This window comes from Natrix helvetica (assembly GCF_964273705.1).
Source record: "Natrix helvetica genome assembly, chromosome: 1".
Lineage (NCBI taxonomy): Eukaryota > Metazoa > Chordata > Lepidosauria > Squamata > Natricidae > Natrix > Natrix helvetica.
The window spans coordinates 307,528,907-307,552,044 of record NC_138548.1 but is presented as its reverse complement, the minus strand read 5'-3'; the positions used below and the strand labels follow the sequence as shown (position 1 = coordinate 307,552,044).

General features: G+C 43.5%; 1 protein-coding gene across 5 annotated transcripts in view; it reads left to right on the top strand.

Moving 5' to 3' along the window:
* Positions 1-23,138, top strand: part of BICD2 (BICD cargo adaptor 2) — a 105,550-nt gene that overhangs the window by 34,179 nt on the left and 48,233 nt on the right. The window contains exon 1 of one of the 5 annotated variants that reach the window (XM_081938380.1): positions 18,006-18,140. The exons of 3 other annotated variants lie outside the window; for them this stretch is intronic. Coding sequence is in view for 1 of the 2 variants with exons in the window: in XM_081938379.1 (XP_081794505.1) it covers positions 22,644-22,853 (210 nt within the window). In the remaining variant the exon portion in view is untranslated. Of the gene's footprint in view, positions 1-18,005; positions 18,141-20,762; positions 22,854-23,138 lie in introns of those variants that run through there. One more of the 5 variants, XM_081938379.1, reaches the window with a different exon arrangement.

The following is a 23,138-nucleotide window of genomic DNA, read 5'->3' as shown; positions in this document are numbered from 1 at the left end:
GCGTAATTGGCAGATAGATAATAAGGCTAAATGGGATCTGGCGGCCGCCCCGTTCAAGGGCCCCACCCTCTTTGGGGAGGCTCTCGACCCGATTCTTGTCGAAAATAAGGACAAGAAGAAGGTCCTCCCATCTTCTACCAAAAAGTCAGAGAATAGGGCTCATCCTTACCGCAGGCAGTCTTATAGAGCATCTGAGTTTGATCACCAACAACGCTTTTCTTCCTTCAGGTCGGACAGGCAGTTTTCGCGACAGCCCTATCAGGACAGAAATAGGTTCCAGCATCAATCCCGGCGGCCCTTTCGGGGGGACGGCGGTCGCCCATACCGTAGGGGGAAGTGACTCGAACCCGAGTCGTCCCATAGGCCTGTCCCTCTACGCGGATCGTTGGGACGACATCACGTCAGACACATGGGTGAGGTCCACAGTTCGCCAAGGACTCAGATTAGAATTTCTCTCCACACCCCCGAACTCCTTCAGGTCGTTCCCTCCGTCTCGGAGCCTGGAGTGCCGCCGCCTGATGGAGCAGGCAATCAAACATCTCCTGGACATTCAGGCGGTGGAGTTAGTCCCCCGTTTGGAAAGGGGGCTGGGCCACTACTCCAACCTGTTCGTGGTTCCGAAGAGTTCGGGGGGTTGGCGAGCAATTCTGGACCTCAAACGTCTGAACCGTTTCCTAGTGTACAGACGTTTCAAAATGTCATCACTCAAGTCTATTCTTCAGGGCATCAGGAAAGGGGATTTCCTGGCATCGGTAGACCTCACAGAGGCCTATCTTCACATCCCAATCTTCCTGTCTCACCGCAGGTTCTTACGGTTCTCGCACGGGAACCAACATTATCAGTACAGGGCTCTTCCGTTTGGCCTGGCCTCGGCCCCCCGCACCTTTACGAAGGTGCTGGCGGCACTGGCAGCGCACCTTCGGGCTGTCCCAGTGAGACTACAATGTTACCTGGACGATGTCTTGGTCCAGGCGGGGTCCCTTCCGCGGGCGATCTCAGATCTCCAGCTCACCATCCGGACTCTTCAGTCCCTGGGGTTCTCAGTAAACTTCCCCAAGAGCCATCTGTCTCCCTCCACTCGCATCCTTCATCTGGGGATGGTGATAGACTCGGAGGAGGGGGTGGTGCGTCTGTCTCAGGACCGTCAGGACGAGTTGCGCCAGCTGGCGGAAAAGGTCCGTGTAAGTCGGTCCATTTCTGTCCTCACGTTATCACAGTTGCTGGGCAAGATGGTGTCGTGCTTTGGGATAGTTCCGTGGGCCAGGCTCCACCTCCGCCCTCTGCAGTGGGAGCTCATTCCGTTCCAGAGGGACCGGATGAGCAACTCGCACCCTCCCGGCGGGGGTGCACACTTCCCTTCGGTGGTGGACGTCACCGGCCATCCAGATGGGCTGTTCCTTCTGGGAGCCGGACAGAGTGACAGTCACCACGGACGCGAGCTTGTTCGGGTGGGGAGCTCTAGTGGGTTCCCGCGTGGCTCAGGGCAGGTGGACCCAGACAGACCTCCGCCACAACATAAATTGGTTAGAACTGAAGGCGGCCAGGCTCGCCCTCCAACACTTCCGGTCCTCGGTGAAGGGCCAGCACGTGCTCCTTCTGACGGACAATGTGGCCACCAAGGCTCACATCAACCGTCAGGGGGGGACGCGGTCTCGAGCACTCTGGCTGGAGGCTCTGAGGCTGGGCGCCTGGGGAGAGAAGCACCTCTTGTCCTTGGTCTCGGAGCACATCTCCGGCCTTTCCAACCATCAGGCGGATTGGCTGAGTCGAGCCACTCTGGACAATGGCGAGTGGCAGATCCATCCGGACCTCTTCCGGAGGATTTGCCAGCGGTTTGGCGCGCCCCTGGTGGATCTCTTCGCGTCTCCAACGAACGCACATCTGCCCCGGTTCTTCACTCGCTTTCAGTCCCGGGGGGCGGAGGGGACGGACGCTCTCAGGAGCAGGTGGCCGGCGGGTCTCCTGTACGCCTTTCCCCCAATTCCGCTCATCCCAGGGGTTATCAGGAAGGTGGTGACGGAGAAGGCTCTGGTCATAGTGGTGGCCCCCTTTTGGCCCAGGTGACCTTGGTTTGCGGATCTCACCCAGCTATCGGTGGCCCCTCCGTGGAGGATTCCACGGGAGGAGGTGATCTTGCGCCAGGGGGTCCTGATCCATCCGGAGCCCCAGTGGCTTCATCTAACCGCATGGTTGTTGAACGGTGATTGCTGAGGGCGGCTCAGCTGTCCTCGGGGGTCATCCGCACCATCGAGGCTTCCAGGCGTCCGTCCACAAATCGTATCTACAACTCGACTTGGGACGCGTTCGTGAGGTGGTGCTCCCACAATCAGGTCTCTCCGACTAGAGCCACCATTCCTAATGTCTTAGATTTCTTGCAGAAGGGCTTAGAGAACGGTCTGTCTCACAACACCTTGCGGCGCCAAGTGGCTGCTCTATCATCAGTTCTGGGGGGCGTGTGCTCCTCTTCGCTAGCTCATCTTCCCCTGATCAAGAGGTTTCTCAAGGGGGCGGCTAATCTCCGGCCTCCCCCTGTCCACAGGTTCCCCACGTGGGACCTGCCCCTGGTCCTCAGAGCCTTAATGGGGGCCCTGTTCGAGCCGCTTAGGTCGGTTCATCTCAGGTTCTTGTCCCTTAAGGTAGTTTTTCTTGTGGCGATTACATCCGCCCGGCATATCTCGGAGCTGGGCGCATTATCATCCAAAGATGACCTCTGCCATTTTCATTCGGATAGGGTGGTGCTTCGGCTTGACCCTACCTTTCTTCCGAAGGTAAACACTCCGTTTCACAGGGCTCAGGAGATTGTTCTGCCGGACTTTTGCCCGGGTCCGTCTTCGGATAGGGAACGGCTCTGGCACCGTCTTGATGTTCGTCGAGCCTTGCGCATTTACCTCCGGCGGATGGCGGAGTTCCACAGGTCGGAGGTCTTATTTGTGTCCTTTCAACCCAGGACCTTGGGCGCTAGGGTGTCTTCGGCCACTATTGGCCGTTGGCTGCGTCAAGCCATCCAAGAGGCGTATGCGGCAGCAGGGCGTCCCGTCCCCTCAAGGATAACGGCCCACTCCACTAGAAGTGCCGCGACTACAGCGGCCTGGGCCACTAGAGCCCCCCTTGAGGACATCTGTCGGGCCGCCACTTGGGCATCCCCGACACCGTTTATCAGACATTATCGTCTGGATTTGTTCGCTTCGGCGGATGCTGCCTTTGGGAGAAGAGTGTTACAAAGGGTGGTAGCTGATTCTCCCCTTGGGCCATAGTTATTGGTTAAGTTATTCCTCCCTTGGGACTGGGCTTTGGTATGTCCCACACGCGACCACTCCCCCTCCTACAATGGAAAAAGAACGTTGGTCTTACCTGAACGTGTCTTTTCATTGTAGTAGGGGGAGTGGTCACGACCCGCCCTATTTGATGTTGGGGCCAAGGGGAACCCGGGGTCCCCCTGGGGGGGAGGTTGTGTTGTTTGTGTTTATTGTTTCAGTTCTGCTGTTCGCCTTCGAGGAACTGGGAAGGAAAAGAAAGCCAGGAGTATTTAAGCGTTTGCTCTCAGTCTTTGGACCAATCAGGCTATGAGAATACCCACACGTGACCACTCCCCCTACTACAATGAAAAGACACGTTCAGGTAAGACCAACGTTATTTTTAAGCACTCCAAAGGCTTCAGGGACCTTCAGGAGGCTTCCCTGAAGCTTCCGGAGCAATCAAAGCAACCCTCCGAGCAAACAGGAAGTCTGTTCCCAAACTTACGGTTTGCCCGTAGGAGGCTCCCGAGGCTTCAGGAAAGCTCATGAAGCCTTCGGAGGGCCTCCCGGGGGGCGGGGGAGGCTCTTTTCGCCCTCCCCAGGCTCCTATAAAGCCTCTGGAGCCTGGGGAGGGCGAAACATGACTTTAAAAAAGGGTGAACTCAGCTGGCCAGCGCGCGCATGCATGCTGGCCAGCTAACAGGGCAGTGCCTCGCGTGCCCTGACAAATGGCTACGCATGCCACCTGTGGCACGCGGGCCATAGGTTCACCATCACTGTTCTAGGGTTTGATGTTCAGCATTTGCAACTTTCCCCGCTGGCTTCCTTACAAGCAAAGTCAATGGAGGAACCCAGATTTGCTTAGCAACCAATAATTCACTTAACATCTGCTCGCTTGTTAAGCTTGTGATTTGCTGAACAGCCATGGTAGAAAAAGTCATAAAATCAGCCATGATTTAGTTAATAACTGCCTTGCTTAGCAACAGAAATTCTGTTCCCAATTGTGGTCATGAGTTGAGGATTGCCTGCACGCTGTAGATTGTACCTGTACAATGTTTTAATCTGTTTAATTTTATCATTTTAATGTGATTTTATTTTATTCTTTTACTTTTAATTGGGAGCACTCGGTTGGAAGATGGGAGGCTATATGGATGTTTTAAATCAATCAAATAGAAATGCATCATCAATGTGCTTCTGTATTCTTCATGGTGATGAACTATTTGGATGACCTGTGGCAAAACCTACAGAAGAAAATAGTTTTGCCTGCGAAGTGAAGTAGATTCTTGAGTGTGGTGAATGGGAAGTTTCTCTTTTCCTGCCACCTTCCTTTAATGAGGTGTCTTATCTTGTGTGGTGTGCAGAAAGCACGGCTCTCATTCTTTCTGTGATTGTAGCGATAACTTCTTGAAAGACTTTCAGGGCTTTATCAGATTTCATCTCTCAATGCATGTGCACAGACCAGTCTTTCCACATAACAGATTCTTTTTCCAATCCTGCTCTTGCATTTCTATCAGCTGTGTTCTGTTCTTTTTTTGTGACTTAGTATCTTCAACCTTAGCAGAGTGGATTAGTATACATTTGTTTACAAAACTGCATTTGAACACGTGATTTGCTCCTCCTGATAACTGAGAAAAATATGTGAGTTAGAATCTTTATGTTGATCTTCAAAAACCTTGGAATAGTTTTGAAAATGATTTCCCCTCACTTGTTTCACCCAGATGGCACACTGACTAAGAAGGAGTGTTGATCTTGAAATGAAATGTGCTAATATGTATTTGTTGGCTTTGCAAAACAATTTCAAACAGAATTTTATAATTATTATTTTGAAGGGTTTTTTAAATTGCTCATTCTGATGAGTATACGTTATGTACCAACCACCCCAAACTTTCTTAATACAATAGTCCTCAACTTACAATTACAATTGAGCCCAAAATTTATGTTGCTAAGTGAAACATTTGTTAAATGGGTTTTACCACATTTTAGGACTTTTCTTGCCACGCTTTAAGGCAAATCATTGCAATTGTTCAATTAGTAACACCGATGTTAAGGGAATCTGGTTTTCCCATTGGGTTCATTTGTCAGAAGGTTGCAAAAGATGATCACATAACCCCGGAACACCACAACCTTCATAAATATCAACTGGTTGCCATGCGTCCAGATTTTGATCAGATGACCATAGGGATGCTGCAGTGGTCATAAGTGTTAAAAATGATTATAAGTCACTTTTTTCAGTGCCATTGTAACTTTGAACAGTCTTTAATGCACTGTTGTAAATCAAGGATTACCTGTATTGCCTCTTCTAGAAAAGGTCGGTGCTGACCTACCTCACTGCATTTGTTCAACTACAACTTGCATTGTGTCAGCCAACCTTGCCATGACAAGAGTTGTAACTTTCTGTGTTTCCACAGGCAAAATATCTTTGTCAGCCTTGCTGCAAGAATGGCTTGATTGGAAATGCTAGACTTTCTTTCTGTGCTTTAATGTGCTATAAGTTATAATCCTGGCCATTTGTGTTTTTTACTTCTTCTCTTCTTTATACCATTCTTTTTCTTCTTTTATACCATAGTTGCCCAGAGTCACTTGCCGAATGAGATGTGCGGCATATTAATTTAAGAAATGAAATAAGCTAATGAGAGTATATCAGCCTTCTTATTTCAAGGAATTGCCAGAAGACTTTTGCCTTGGGAATGTGGTTTGAGTGCATTTTCTAGTTTCTACTGACAGCCTTAGTTTCTGGATTCAATCTTTCGGTCTCTAGCAACTCATGAAGTTCATCTTAATAATGCTTTTCACTTATTTTGCAGTGAACATTTTGCTCTTTTGGAAGTGGTCTTTTGCTTCTGAGACCAAAACATTGTCCCAAACATCCCAGAAATAATGCCTTCCTCTGTACAACATAAAGACAGCTACTATTGAGGATTTATTAATTGATTGGGTTTAAAGCAAGTATTTATATACTGTAGTTAGGTGGCATAACATCCTTTCCCGTGAAGCCTATGGAAAACTTGCTATCTCTTGCTTGTTTTGGGGAGGAACAAAACCTTTCAGTTTTTAGTTGCAATAAAGCACTTCATTTGTTTTTACCTTCTCTCCTGTTAAAAAAAGGCCTTCCCTTTACATCTCTTGGCTTCAGGAATCCAGAATTGTTCCCAATAGGGTTTGACAACTTCTCTTGTCTTGCCTTCACTTGATTTGCATGCTGATGAATGAAGAGTTTGTGCCTGAAGGGAGATGGTGATGTATATGCAAAACAGCCAGCAGTTGTTCCTAAAGAATGCAAGTTTATTTTTCTCCTTGTGATGTGTGTTCTTTGCCTTGCAGAGGATGGGAGAGGGAGAAGGGTCTCATGCTGATACTGTAGCCGTTTTTTAAGTAGTCCACTTGATTTGTCTTTCAACTGTAATATTTGATAACTGAGAAATATACTCTGCACAATAGCTCCACGTTCCTGCCTGGTCTGCAGTTTCTGATGCAATTAAGAAGTAATCTTTTTTTTTTAATAGTGCTAAATTAATCTTAAATTCCTCATGCCACATAGGACCATGAATTCCTAATTTTCTAAAAAGAACCTTTTGCTGTAGGTTGACTAATCCAGTAGTACAAGGGTGGTCTTCAGCAAATTACTATACGCGTAGATTACTTTTCTAAGTAAGGCTATCTAAAGACTCTTCTAGTGCAAAAATCTGTGTCCTTACTAGATTTTTCACTGGGATTGTTGACAAACTTCTGTTTTTGCAAGCTTAGAGGAAGGAAGATTTGCACAACAAGAGTTTATTGTTTGTTTGTTTATTTATTAAATTTTTATGCTGCCCATCTCCCCTACAAGGTGACTCTGGGCGGGTTATTTTAACTAGAGAAGTGCAGACCTCTCTGCATGAACTGCTGCTGTCTGTCTAGAACAAGCAATATTAGATGGTCTACGTCGCCATCAAAACATGCATGTCTTGCTTGGGTATGGGCTCAGAATGCATGCTGTGTCTAGGCATGGAGCCAAAATATGAGTTTGATCCATGCAGAAAAGTGTTTTGGAGGAAAGAGAAAGAGAGCAGGAAAAATGGCAGCGGTTGCTAAGAGGAAACTGGGAAGGAAAGGCACTGAGAATATGGGTGGGTGGGTGAGTGGGCAGGGCAATTGGATATGCTGCATTTGAATTCCAGGGCAGCTGTAACTAAAGGGAAGTACAAATAGGTGGGTATTGGGAACATTAGGGGAGGAAGGGCAGTCCACTACTACCTTTCATATATATAGCTGACCTGGCCATCTTTTTCAGAACTTTATAATCCCCCCCCCCCATCTTCCTTTAACCAACACTGCCGCTATTCTTGAATTCAAGGTTGTGGCTAGGAAATACAGGACTAGGAAGGTTGGCTGGTAGGCTGGCACCCATGTTGAAAAGGAGGATTTGTTCTCCTTGTTTTATGACAAATTTTTGGAAATGCTTTCAGCTTCATTCTTGAACAACCAAAATGTTGTGGTCATTCATTGTGGTTTTAGTGCTTCAAATAAATGTGAATTTATGAATTGTGAATGTGAATGTGAATGTGGTGATATCTCAGTATTTTATATTTAATCACTCAGGTTTTGCTTATCTGGTTTAATTTTTGTGAAAGGTGGTAGCTGGGCTTTATTTATGCTAAAGCAGGGTGATCAACATTGGGGACTGAGGGTTGTGATGTGGGATATGACATTTCTACCTCACATTGCTGATTATGCAATTTTTCCTGATGCAATCTGATCAAAACTGATGCTGCAGTTTCAATACAACTAAACATTACGTCACATAAACTGCTGGAGCTGTGGTGGCGCAGTAGTTAGAATGCAGTACTGCAGGCTACTTCTGCTGACTGCTGGCTGCCTGCAGTTTGCCAGTTCGAGTCTCACTGGTTCAAGGTTGACCCATCCTTCTGAGGTTGATAAAATGAGGACCCAGATTGCTGGGGACAATGTGCTGACTCTTTAAACCACTTAGAGAGGGCTGTAAAGCACTGTGAAGTGGTATATAAGTCTAAGTTCTGTTGCTATTGCTGTCAGGCACTAAAAACCAGGAACAAATGAGTAAAAGTTTATTCCATTCTAGCTCTCTACAAGAATCGGAAGTACTAATGGTCAAGGCAAATAGATTAGAATCAACGGAATTCAAGGAGGGCTGGATTTAGAACTATTGTGGGTGCAAAAGGACTCCAAACTGATCACTTGCTTAATCCTTCCCTTAGGTTCAGCCTAGTCATCTCCTACATGTGCTGTGCAAGTCAAATACTTCAAACTTCCTGAAAAACCCACGCAACTGAAAGCAGCCTTTTGCTTTTGAATGGCATGTTTGTTCCACTTAGCATCCAGAATTCTTGGCCATCATGGTACACATTCTTTAAAGGACACTGGTGGATGGGATTAGATAATAAGGCTTTTGCACAATGTAACAACTATTTTAGGTTTTAGGTCTTGTGTGAGCACAGCACTATTCTGGAGAAAAAAAATTGATTTAATTTTAAACATTCTATTTTCTTGATCTACTGAATACTACCCATGAATTCCTCCTGGACATTTCACTGATCTGAATATTCTTCTCTGCTACACGATTACACCATGTTATTGGTACACTTATTCCATTAATAACTGGGCAAATAATAATTCAGTAATTATGAAAGGTTTGATTGTATTATTTGTACTGTTGATAGTATTTTAAAATGTTTGCATGCAGTGATGCCCTACAATCAGAATGATTAAACAATAAAATATAATTTCAGATTAAGAAAAGGACACCATATTTCAACAGAATATTCCTATTAAACACTTAACAAGTCTCTAAAATTGTGTTACTGAATAAGAAAATTAATCCAATTAAACTGATCATTTATTAAGTGTGATAAGAATGTTCAAATGAAACTACTGTGATAATGGGATAGAAGCATACTTTTCAAGAAACTTTCTAACAGTTGAGAAAAACAATTGTATTAAAAAAGGAGGAGCACAGTATAATAGTAATAAAAGTGTCAGCAGTTTTGCTGACCAAGGAAACAGCTTTTCCTCCAGATTTGCTTTGTGGCATGGCCATGCAAACAATCTGATTGTGGTACTGTTATTATGATACTGCATGATTATTGAAGAAATTGTAATTTTTTTTATCAAGAAGAACTTGTGAATTTGGAGCAAATTAGATGCGACTGCATGCCAAGCCCCTCTTGATTTTGTGACTCTCTGCCAGAGAACAGATTGTGGGGCGTCTCTCCAGGATTTCTTTTGTGTGGAACATATTGAAGTGTGTGAAGATGGTTCCCAATCCAAAGGGACAGCCTGGTTGATGGTGGGGAGGGCAGAGAGCAGGTTTTTTGAACATATCTAGAAAAATGGCAAGACGACAAATGGCCAAGGTAGACTCTTGGATGAGTTGCAAATCAAGCTTTAAAAAGAGTTAGTCTTACATTGCTTTAGCTGTAAGGATATTGGTTACAGTGGTGTTAGTTACTTAGACTGAGAAGTTGAAAAGTCATCCAGAAGGAGGCATTGGATATCAGTGTTCATATGGTTGCCAAAAACCAGCACGGATATGTCAAAATTTCACCAGCAGTCAAACTTGACTTGAAGGATCCTTTTATTTTTTAGTGATTGGTGCTTTAAAGAGCCATATTGAAAAGATACTGTACTTTTTTTGTTTTAAGTGCTGTGGATCACATGGGTCGGTTGTAGAAAAGCAGTGTTGCGCTGTTGTGCTGAAAGCTCCTCCCCTTTTATATCTGCATCGTGACATTAGCCATCTGTCCAAAAGGAACGGAGCTGGTGGGGTAACTGGACAATATAATTTTCTTGTGCACCGCTTGGAGAGTCCAAGCAATGGGTTGTTTCAGTCTGGTTGCCCTGGGACTGAGAAACTTTTTTTCTTCCTGACCACGCCTCCTGGTGTGGCTACTCCTCCAAAAAATTTCTCAGTCTGCCCATTCGGATTAACTTTTGTGAGCTCCAGGTGAATTAACCTTTTGGCTTGGACTCTCCTTTAAATTTCTTCTAATTTTTCTTCCATTACTCCTTTACTTCCTTTTCCTTATTTGGCTTATCTTGCTGCGATACTGTTTGTCGGCTGCTTTGTCTCCTTAAGAGACCTGGAGGTAAGCCTGCTGGTGGGGGGGGCGCTCCTCAGCCGTGCCTTTTGAGCCGGCTTCGGAGGCCTGCAGCTTGCCTTTAACAGGCGTGGCGCAGAGCGGCGAGCTTCCCAGTTCCCTACGGCCACCTCGTTTGTTGAAGAGGTCCCTCCAATGGTGGACATCATCAGCGCTCCGCAAGGGCCATCTCTTCAAGGAGCCCGACTGGCTGGTCATCACCACGGACGCAAACCTCGCCGGCTGAGGGATGCACATGGGTCATCTCTTGGTTCAAGGCAAGTGGTTCCCTACAGAGACAAACTACAACATCAATCTCTTGGAACTGCGGGCCACAAGGCTAGCCCTACGTCACTTCCGCCAGTCCATACACAACGTCATGTTCTGTTGATAACAAACAATGTGGCCACCAAGATGCATATCAACCGCCAGGGCGGCACCAGATCCAAACAATTGATGAGGGAAGCAGAGACCCTGGGCCGCTGGGCGGAGCATCATCTGGCGTCTCTCCGGTCCGACCACATCTCCGGAGTGGATAACACCCAGCCGGACTGGCTAAGCAGGACCACCATAGACCCTGCGGAGTGGAAGTTGGGTCCTGCATTGTTCCGCCAGTTGTCCCGCAGGTTTGGCGCTCCATCAGTCGACCTCTTTGCCTCCAAGGACAACGCTCAGCTCCAACGTTTCTTCTCCCGCTTCCATACACCAGGGGCAGAGGGGACGGATGCTCTTCGCTGCAGCTGGCCCTGGGGTCTGCTGTATGCGTTCCCTCCTCTTCCTCTCCTCCCGCAGGTCCTCAACAAGATCATCGCGGAAAGGGTGGAAGTAATCCTTGTGGCCCCTCATTGGCCCCGGAGATCGTGGTTCGCAGACCTCGTCAGCCTTCGGTCTCCCCCCCCACGTGGTGGATTCCCCTGGATCAGCTCTCCCTCAGCCAGGGGGCCGTTGTCCACCCAGAGCCCCAGTGGCTTCAACTGGCCGCCTAGCACTTGAAGGGGACCTGTTAAGGGGTGAAGGATTGTCGGAGCAGGTGGTGTGCACCATTCAAGCCGCCAGGCGCCCCTCAACGACCAGGATTTATGACTCCTCGTGGCCTACGTTCGCCAAGTGGTGTGAGATTTCACGACTTGACTCGGTCACGGCCCCCGTGCCCCGTGTGCTGGATTTTCTGCAAGAAGCCCTCGACAAGGGCCTTATCCCAAACACGCTCCGCCGCCAGGTGGCGGCTCTCTCAACGGTCTGGTCGGGCGATCCAGATCTGCCTCTCAGCAGAATGCCTAGGGTACGCTGGTTTCTCAAGGGCGCCTCCAACCTGCATCACCCCACGGTCCACCGATATCCCACATGGCAACTGTCAGTGGTACTACAAGCCCTCACTTCTCCACCTTTTGAGCCCCTGCGTACTGCTTCTCTTCGCCATCTTACCCTGAAGACGGCCTTCCTCATTGCCATAACATCCGCCAGGCGCATCTCAGAACTGGCAGCCCTGTCCATACGTCAGGACCTGTGCATTATACACCCCGACAGGGTGGTCCTGCGACTGGATCCGGCCTTTGTCCCTAAGATCAATACGTGGTTCCACAGGGCGCAGGAAGTCATTCTGCTGGATTTTTGCCCGCGTCCCTCGCACCCGAGCGAGCGCACCTGGCACAAGCTGGACGTCAGAAGGGCACTGAAGGTCTACGTCACACGGACCTCCGAGTTCTGTAGGTCGGAGGCCCTGTTCATTTCATTCCAGCCAGGCTCCTTGGGCAAGAAGGTCTCTTCCTCGACGGTAGGCAGGTGGATTCGGGCCTGCATCGCTTCTGCCTATGAAAGTCAATCCAGGTCGGTGCCTAGTCGCATCACAGCCCACTCCACAAGGAGTACGGCCATGTCTGCAGCCTGGGCCACCCAGGCCTCGATTTAGATATCTGCAGAGTGGCTATGTGGTCCTCACCGTCTCCTTTCGTCAAAAACTACAAGCTGGACGTGTTTGCATTGGCTGAGGCCTCCTTCGGCAGGAGGGTGCTCCAGGTGGTTGTGTCTTCGACCGAATCCCGGGACGATACTTCTGCCCACCCAGATGGACAGTAACTTGGGTATGTCCCATTGCTTGGACTCTCCAAGTGGTGCACAGGAAAAAGACCATTGGCTTACCTGAAGGGTCCTTTTCTGTGCACCACGGGCGAGTCCAACCCGCTCTGGAGTCCCATCCAGGGATTCACAACCGACATGTCAATGGAAATGTGTTCTTGGATGCTTCCGCTACATCCTCGCGGTTCCAGATCTTCAAAATTTTCTGGAGGAGTAGCCACACCAGGAGGCGTGGTCAAGAAAAAAAAAGTTTCTCAGTCCCAGGGCAACCAGACTGAAACAACCCATTGCTTGGACTCTCCCGCGGTGCACAGAAAAGGACCCTTCAGGTAAGCCAATGGTCTATTTCATCCAAATGATGAAAGCAGGCAGCAGCCTTTGAATAACCCTGTGTGCAACCTTCAGAGATGATTTGGAAGGAGAGCTTTGGAGCTCAAACAAGCTTAGCAAATCTCTGTTAGTCGTTAAAGTAGCCTAACTTTTTAAAAACCTTTAAAAGGGGGCACTATTAGTTTGAGAGCAAGATTTGTTATTAATATGTGGATTTTCTAAGTCAGGGAAGTGGCAGCTACTTAATGAAATGTACTGAAGAGCTCCACTTCAGAGAGATTTGAATCATTTCTTCCACATGTTTGGAAGTATACAAAGGCACATTCTTTTTATATAGTTGTACCCAAGTAACTAAATTTAGTTGGAGTACCCGTGTATGCTGAACATCCAGTTTTGGAATATAGTTTGCAGAGAGGTATTCTTGAGAATTATTTTTTCTTGGTACAAAGTAACCCGTTTTTTCTTAGATCTTTTCATTCCTGAAACTTAATTGCATTTTTAAAATAAAGGTAAAGGTTCCCCCCGCACATATGTGATAGTCATTCCTGACTCTAGGGGGAAGTGGTCATCTCTGTTTCAAAGCCGAAGAGCCAGCGCTGTCCGAAGCCAGCGCTGTCTCTGTGGTCGTGTGACCAGCGTGACTAAACACCGAAGGCGCTGTTACCTTCCCACCAAAAATGGTTCCTATTTTTCTAGCATTTTTACATGCTTTCGAAGTGCTAGGTTGGCAGAAGCTGGGACAAGTAATGGGAGCCCACTCCGTTACGCAGCGCTAGGAATCCAAACTGCCAAACTGCTGCCCTTTCTGATCAACAAGCTCAGCATCTTAGCCACTGAGTCACCGCATCAATTGCATTTTTATTTCTGTGCACATTTTTAGATTCACGGTATTGTTTGTTTTGTCTTCAGTTTTCTGATGCTTTTATATGAGTTAGGGATTTGCTTTTCTAATTGCACATTGTGTGTGAATGTATTTGTTATGGAATGACTGATCCATTTATAAATAAAATGACAGTACTAAATTTAATTATGACTCCTTTTTTAAAATCCAGATTGTGAATAAAAATGGAGCCGTCAGATATGATAAAATAACAATCTAGTCTTTGCCACAAGCAATTATTAGAGTTACTGTTCCACTTGGAAAATAGTATTATTTTGTTCTGGCACACTGTCAGGAAGGCTTGAACTAATAAACCTCAGGCTGGCTGTGCCATTTTAATCTCTTCAGAATGCCCATGGCTAATTAAAATACAATTGTTCTGGACTTTTTATTAGTTGTGCACTCTATCAATCAATGAGGTCTTGAGCTAAGTGTTGGGGGTCTTGGTTAAATTTAATTATCGGCAGTTTTCAATTGGTATCTGCTGCCTATGGAAAAAAAACAACGAATTGGTGGAACTTGTATACATCAACAATCTTTCAGAAGAGCAACGGAAAGCTATACATCGAATGGAGCTTTCAGTGGTAGTAGAGCAGGATGCTTTTTATTATTTATTTAATATAGTTATGGTCTCTTTCCCTTTCTCATCAATCTTAAAGCATTTTTGCTGTCAATCACCATACCAGTTCTGTAGAATGAACAGTACAATATAGATGGTTATATATTCAATTTTTAAAAAAATGAAAGATAGTTAAAAGAAGCCAAACTGAAAACGCATATGTAAGGAGAGGTTTGGATGAAAACAAAATTAAGTATTTTTCCACACCTGTTGAATGACTTCATCAGTGGCACTTGTTACAGGAGGGATGGTATTTTAGAATGAATGAGGAGGCTTTTGATGATAAGCAACTGCAAGATGGTATTTTGCAGGTCTTAAACGACGAATGCTCAGGTAAACCTGGCCATCAGCTTGTTTGGTTTGCAGCCAGAAAAGGCATGGCACAGCAGTGATTTATTTATTTAAAATATTTAAATATTTCAAACATTTATTTGGCTGCCCATCTTATATCAAACTCTGGCCAGCTCGCAATCAGCAATTTAAAATTTATCAATAATAAAGCAACATAATACATAAATACAGGTAGTCCTTGACTTACAACCATTCATTTAGTGACCGTTTAAAGTTACAACAGCATTGAAAAAAGTGACGATTGGTTTTCACACTTTCGACCGTTGTAGAATCCTCATAGTCATGTGATCAAAATTTGGGCACTTGGCAACAGGCATGTATCTATGACAGTTGCACTCTCCCAGGGGCCATATGATCATGATTTGTAACCTTTCCACTGATTTCTTCTGACTTTTGACAAGCAAAGTCAATGGTGGAAGCCAGATTTGCTTAATTACCGCAGTAATTTACTTAACAACTAAGCCAAAAAGTTCATGAAACAGGGCAAAACTCACTCAACAACTGCCTTGCTTAGCAATGGAAATTTTGGACTCCCTTCTGGTTATAAGTTGAGGACTACCAGTTACTGTAAATCTTTCTTGGGGAAAATATCTGACAGAATGATCATGGTTGAGTTTCGGGTTTACCATTTTTATATTATCTTGGTTAGAGGAAGTGTTTATTTTGTAAAAACTTACAAAATTGTACTTTAATTATGTTGGTTGACAAGGATAGTATTGGATCACCAAGCATGGATAGTGTTTAAGTATAACTAAAGAATTATGTAGCATTGGGTGGTTACACATGTGGTCTTTGTAACTGGTGGTTTTTTTTAAGTAACACCAAGATATCATTTTAATAGGAAACACTAGTTTGAAAATAAGTTGATGATTTTACATGCCCCCCCCCCCCCGACATCAGTGGTTTCTGTATTCATATAGGATAGCATTTCCCAGTCTGATGTCCTCTAAAGCAGTGGCCCCCAACCTTTTGGACCAGTTCCATGGGAAAAGGTTTTGCTGTGGACCAGAAGGGGTGTGGTTTTGTGTCCTGCCTGCATCCTGGCGATCGGGTTTTGTTTGTTTGCGCAACCCGGTTGCTGGCATGCTGTGAACTGGTGCCGGTCCATGGACCGGGGGTTGGGGACTCCTGCTTTAAAGACATTAAATTGAAACTAGTATCATAAAATAAATCTGAAGGAACATTATTGGATTATTCCTGTTAAACCTTCTTTATAATTTTTTTAATATTAGAAAATGATAATGATTTTAAATATTTATTGTTTGTATTTTGTTCTATGTTGCCCGGTATCACTTGCTTGTGTGTTGGGCAGTTCTGTAAATTAGATGAATAAATAAATGACATAAGTAAGAACTCAAAACACTGATTTTAGAATAAAGTGCCCTTCTGTAGAAAGAAATCATTTGATATAAACATTGGATTTTGTAAAGGTAAAATATTGTAGCATATTTTACATTATGCTATAGTATGTAAAAAATATCCTTGTGCTAAGACTCCCAGTTCTCAAACAATCAGAATTGTGTGTCTTTCCCAAGTTGGTAAACACTTAATGAGGAACTGTGATGAGGAACTTTTAAAATTGCATGCCAGACTAATGAGAAATCTTTTGGACAGTGTATGTTGATTAAAATATAATTAGCATTGATTTTAATAATTATGTGCTTTTTTTGTTTTTAAACTTTAATTTGATCCTTATTCAAAATCTTCTTCCTTCAATTTAAGTCATGGGGTATGGTGGCATTTTGCTGCAAATCAGCATCTGCTATGATCATGGTATAGGCTAAATTCTGGTTTTGGACAGGTATCAGTATACAGTAGAAAGGTTCTCAAATTATTACACTGGTAGACTGAGATGGCTGAGGTTTCCAATGATATGGAAGTATTATATGCATGATGTTATGTTAGAGTAGAGAGTGTTAAAATAGAGGTGTCTTCCCAAACATGAATTAGGATTGTTGGACTACAATACCTTGTTAGCTGGTTGCAAATTTCTTCTTCTTTTTTCTTATCTTAGTTTACATTATGCTTCAGTTTCCCCATATTTATCACCCTCAAATGTTTATTTCCACACCTCTGAAAGGGATGTATTTGGGAAAGTGAATTTGTTGTAGTTGTAGAATAGAAACAAAACTGGTAAAATGTCCAATTAAATCTTAATTGTTACTTTAGGTAGGAGCTTCCTTCTGTTTATAGTGAAGCCATCTATGAAAATGAGCATGAGGAGAATAAATACTGTGTAAAAACTGAGTTAGGATACTCAAATTACTTTAATAAACAGAGAATAGAGATTGGCACTCTGTTTTTATTGATAATTCTTTTTTTTCTTCCTCACCACATAACCATTTCTGACTTTCAAGTTCAAAAATAGCAGTATCATATTAAGTAAAGTCTTATAACCCTGCCATTTCCTTTTAGTTGCTTGTGTTTTATTTCTAAGTTGCTATTTGATAAAATAAGTATGACATAAAGAAAGCAATTCCTTCCTGTTTTTCCCTGTAAGTAATTGTTGGCACTGTTTATTCCTTCAAGACCTTTGTCCAAATATATCTGTAGAGAGAATTTTCCACTTAGCATCGTTGGCTTCTTTGTTCAGAACGGGCTTGAGTCATAGCTGACCAATGACATCACCAACAAGCCATGTGTAGAGCAAGCTACATGTTGTTTCATGCAGTTAGATCACAGTAGTATTCATTTGAATTGTTTAATATTATATTTTTTCTAATTGTGGATCAAATATCCATGGATTTTAGAGACTATATCTGAGATCAGCAGTGGCTGCTGGGTTGCTTTGAGAGTTACCTTGAAGGCTCTCCAAAAGAGATGAATAGTCTGGATTTTTCATAACAGAAGCAGAAAGTAAAGAGAAATGACAAATCCAGAAAAAAAGTAAAGAAGGGGATGGGAAGGCACTAAGTGTCTATCTTCAGTTTGGAGAAAAAAAGCAAAAAGTAGAATGAAAAGAATGTTCTATAACTGAGAAACCAGTACATAAAAGACTTCTGGGTGACTATTTATTTTGTCAGGTATAAACACTTGAAGTAGAGCTTTTTACCACAAGTTTAAGACAGGGGTGGATGTAGCGATCACTGGCCTGGATTGAAGCTAGGCCCAAGTACAAGATAAGTTTCGCTTTCCCATTCCTGAATATTTACAAGATTTCCTGTAAATCAGGTGACCATGAAGAAGCTATGTGCAGTATCATGTTTCTGTATATGTGGCAGTAGTTATCTATGCATATGCTTGGCTCTTTGACCAATAGAATGTTACTTCTTTGTCTAAGCTTGCTAATAAAAGGGGGTAGGACGGAGCAATCTGTGGTGCACCTCACCTTGAGGACTTCATGGTGTCGAGTTGTTTTTGAGCCAGGTGCCCCCATGCTATGGCATGCACCCTTGCGAGGGTCCCCGGAGAAGCAAGCCTCCCCCCCGGTCCTTGCAGATGGTAAGGACCCCGAGCACCAGTGAAACCTCACAATTGGTGACCCCGACGTGATTCCTGTCTAGGTCTGCGTCGCCTCCACCCCCCCGTCTTACGCACCTGGCAAAGGATTGATCATCGTAAGTATGGGGACTTCACTTTCCAAGGCTTCGTCAGTGCATAGGGGCGAGCTTCTTACCTTGGTGGAGAAGGCAAATTGCTTGCAAAAAGTCAACGGCACTACTATCTACCCCCTTTCCAAAACTTCCTTAAAAAAAATTCTTTCTCCAAAATGATCTTTAATTGGCCTTTTAACTCCTCATGGAGATGTTAATTTTTCAGCTCCTCCATGGTTAGAGAAACGATTAGCAAAAGAGGAGGGGAATAAACATGTTTTCTGCCTCTCCACCTAAATTTATTCCACAAGATTATGAAATAATTAGTTTAAAGGATTGCTTTTTTTTATTTTTCCTTTCCCTGTTCCCAAGAAAAGTTTGTGTGTTTGTCTTTTACCCCCCTTTCTTTTCTTTTAAAAAAAGTTTCTGCTGGTTTCTGTTCCCTCTCCCCCCACCTCCCCCTCTTCGGGATGTCTGTTGTTTCACACACACACACACTCACACACTTTTCCCTCTTTAGAAAGACTTTGTGTTGGCTTTTGCTTGTTGTTTCCCCCCCCCCACATTTTTTTCTTTTGAAATGTTTCCTCCCCCCACACACACCTCCTCCCTTTTTCTTTAAAAGAGCCTGTATCGGTTTAATATATTGTAGGAAAACAACAAAGAGATAATTTTGAGGCTCAAATGCAATTGTTGGTGAAATTAGCAAAGGCAAATGTTATGTTTAAATGCTAGAGAGTAATTATTGGTTTTGAGAATGATTTTGATATGGTAGATATGATTATAACCTAATTGGCTTTTAAAAAAATAAAGAAGTGATTTTTTATTGAAAGGAGTGCAGAGAAGGGTAACGAAGGTGGTTGAGAGACTGGAGACTAGAGCATGTGAGGAATTGTTGCAGGAACTGGGTATGTTTAGTTTATTGGTGAAGGAGAGAGATGGCTTGGAGCTAGGGAAAGATTTCCTAACAGTTAGAGCAGTTGGTCAGTGGAACGGCTTGTTTCCAGGGGTTGTGAATGCCCCAACATTGAAGGTCTTTGAGAGGATGTTGGATGGTTATTTGTCTGAAATGGTATAGGGTTTCCTGCCTGGGCAGGGGAATTGAACTGGTGGACCTCTAGGGTCCCTTCCAACTCTGTTATTGTATTGTATTGTATGAATTGCAGATTGTTCCAGTAAAGCATAACTGCATGAAATGTTATAAATTTTTTTTGCTCCAAATTTTTCTTTGTTTAAATGAACACGGAGTTATTTTGCTAATTAATTTATGGCAGCTATTGGGGAATTTTTGTTTGGATTTGTCCGTCTTTGTTTGCCGCTATCTAAAGTTTTTTATTTGATTTATTTTTTCTCTTTTTCGTGCCCTTGCCACAGTTGAAAAGATTAATGAGATTTTGAGCATTCCATTCGTGGTTTGCGTAATTTGTTAGTTAATTCTTTTGATGTTTTTTTTTAAAGATAAAAAGGCTCCGTTTTAATGACTTTCTTGCTTGTCTATTGTTTTTGATTTTTGCTTTTATAAGACTGTTTTTTTGGGGGGCATAAGGACTCTCATGAAAGTTTCCTACCTTGCAATACTGTTCTTGCAACACTAAAAATTGTCTGTTGTTATTTTAACTTTTCACATTTTTTTTAACAAGCTTTTTAACTATATTTCTGACTTTCATTATGTGTGTCAATTTATTTTTAATTTTATAAGGTATTTTTTTTAAAAAAAACTATGTTTTTTCTTCAGATTTATTTTTTTGATAATTTTTTATCAAAATGCCTGGGGACTAGCACAATTTTGCCATATGCCACTCAACCAGGCCAAACAAATTGTTTTATTTTGCCCCCAGTGTTTTGGGGCATCCCCCTCTGGGGACAAGGAAGTTAATTTTTTTGATTTGGCCTTTAATCACTATGGCAAATGGATGTCACCTATGTTTCCTTTTTTTTTTGGCTCCTTAAAAGTAAATTCATTTTTTTTAGTTAGGGGGTTGGACTAAAAGACCTCCAAGGTCCCTTCCAACTCTACTATTGTATTATTATTGTATTATTTATTTTTAATTTTTGGCCACATTTTCTCATCTTTTTTCAGCCTTTACTGCCTTTGCCAAAAAATTTTTTAAAGACTGACAATGGCCTGGCCTATTTTTCATTGGCCTTTTTGTAATTTTGTATTAATTGAAACATTGTTTTAAATTTTTGGGTTTTTTTTTCCTTATAATTCCACAGGTTAAGCCATTGTGGAACGTGTTAATTGGTCCTTTAAGGACTGTTTTCTCAAACAAATAAAAAAGGAGGGATTTTGGGTACCTAACAATTTGGTGTACCCCAATTTGGCTAATTTGGCATAGGTAACATAATAGATTTAAAAAGTTTGTTTGCCTCCCCCGCAAGGGGGACGAGGATATGCTGTGCTTGTTTTTACAGATTTTTATGGATTCTAGTACGTGATGTTTGTCTAGACAAGAATATTGTCGTACCAGTTCCCAAATCCAGTTCCAGAGATGACCAAGATGACTTTACAGACAGCACAGTGGCCAGTACGATCTTGCCAAAACAGCTGTCCAGTGATATGAAAAACCAAAAACCACCAAAGCAGTGTTGAAACAACGACACAACAACTTATGTGCTGCCATTTTTGCCAAGTTCTTAGTCATCATTAGTCATCATTTGTTTATGTTTACTTGTTTTGTCATCTCACCAAAAAACTCATTTGAACAGTGACTGCAATAAAAATCTATGGGTGCAACTAACATTACACACACTGACTTGAACTGTACATGAAACATTTGTTTTCTACATGTTTGGATCCTGTTTGAATTTTGTCTGCAGTAATTCAACATTTTATTGGTTCGAATTATAAGACTATCTTTCATTGAGGATTAATTGCTTATGATCCTCCCCCTGATGCAATTGTTTTGTAATATATTGATAGTAGCAGTTCCTGAAAATGTAACATGTGCTAAAGTAGTTAACTGTATATTTTTAAGTAATAAGCTTTATTGTCTCTTATTTCCTCCTCCTATTTTGCTCTTAATAACAGTCATGCCTTTCCTAATGCTGATCCGGAGTGTTGGATGTGCCTTTCTTCCCAACCACCATTTTATGAGGCCGTTGGCTCACCCTTCCCCTTTGTAAATGCTACTTCAGATACCACATGTCGTTGGAGTAATTCTTCTATCACTGTTTCTTCTATTATTGGTCAGGGTTGTTGCATAGGCTATGTTCCCTCTAATTATTTACAATATTGCATTAATGCTTCTACAGATTTATATCATCAATGTATGATTTATTTGCCTAAATCTCGGATGTCTTCTTCTGTCCAGTCATCTGGTATTCATGGGGGTTGGGTGACTTTGTTTTCTTCCAACCCCACTGCTGATTTTTCTGATTATTTTCAAGGACACTTTTTTATTCCCACCAATGGCTCCATTTGGGCTTGCTCTACAGGAGCCACTGCCTGTGTCCAAGGAGACATTCTTCAACAACAACGTTTCTTTTATATTCAGGTCCACTTGTTGCCTAAGATATCTGTTTTTTCTAACTCTCAATTTATTGATGTCATGGCCCCCTCTCACTATTTTTTGAAAGCCAAACAAGAGATCGTTACAGCACTCACTTTGTCGGTCCTTTTGGGCCTGGGGGCAGCAGGAGCTGCCACTGGAATTGCTGGTCTCGTGGTTAACGATCAGCAAATTCGCCGCCTTAGCACTGACGTTGATGCTGACCTCCAGCGCATAGAAACATCCATTGTGGCCCTCCAAGACTCTTTGACCTCTCTTTCTGAAGTTGTCTTGCAAAACAGACGTGGGTTAGATCTTTTGTTTTTGAAAAGCGGGGGATTATGTGTTGCCCTAAAAGAAGAGTGTTGCTTTTATACAGACAGCTCAGGTATTGTACTTGACTCCATGGCAGAATTGAGCAAACGCCTTAAAGAACGAGAAAGGGAAAGGCAAGCAACACATAGTTGGTATCAAGGTCTGTTTACTCTTTCCCCTTGGTTGACTACTTTACTTTCTGCCATCATAGGCCCCGTAATATTTCTCCTTTTTGTTTGTACAATAGGACCATGTGTGCTGGGAAGATTGCTTAAATTTTTAAAGAATCGCTTACAAAATTTGGATGACAATGTTGCTGAAACACGTAAAACGGTTCAATTTCTTAGTCATGTGGTTAAACATTCAGGTGATGATGTCAAACAACCGCTTTTAAATTTCCTTGATAATGAGAGCGACTTAGAGGGGGAACTGGATGCCAAAGAGGTGTTTGGTGAGAGCGGTAGGTTGGAACCGAAGGGTCTCAGCCTGCTACCTCAGACCTGCACTCTGGAGGCATCGAAAGCCCCTGGTTTTGAATTGCTTTAAGAAAATAAAAACAGAGGATATGTAGCGATCACTGGCCTGGATTGAAGCTAGGCCCAAGTACAAGATAAGTTTCGCTTTCCCATTCCTGAATATTTACAAGATTTCCTGTAAATCAGGTGACCATGAAGAAGCTAGGTGCAGTATCATGTTTCTGTATATGTGGCAGTAGTTATCTATGCATATGCTTGGCTCTTTGACCAATAGAATGTTACTTCTTTGTCTAAGCTTGCTAATAAAAGGGGGTAGGACGGAGCAATCTGTGGTGCACCCCACCTTGAGGACTTCATGGTGTCGAGTTGTTTTTGAGCCAGGTGCCCCCATGCTATGGCATGCACCCTTGCGAGGGTCCCCGGAGAAGCAAGCCTCCCCCCGGTCCTTGCAGATGGTAAGGACCCCGAGCACCAGTGAAACCTCACAGGTGGAGAACTTATAGCTCGCACTATTTGCTTACCAGTTTCAACATATGGATTTCTTTATAAAAATATGGCCACTCTTGGCTATACATGATATTCCTGGAAGTCTTCTCCAATGTCAGAATTCAAAAACATCCATGTTCTTTCTGTATTCTGCCTCTTTAAACCCCAATTTTGCTTGCATGAGTCCAATCATGGTAAATATATCACAGCATTTAAGAATCTTTTCCAAGCTCTCTCTAGCTATCCTTGCTTTA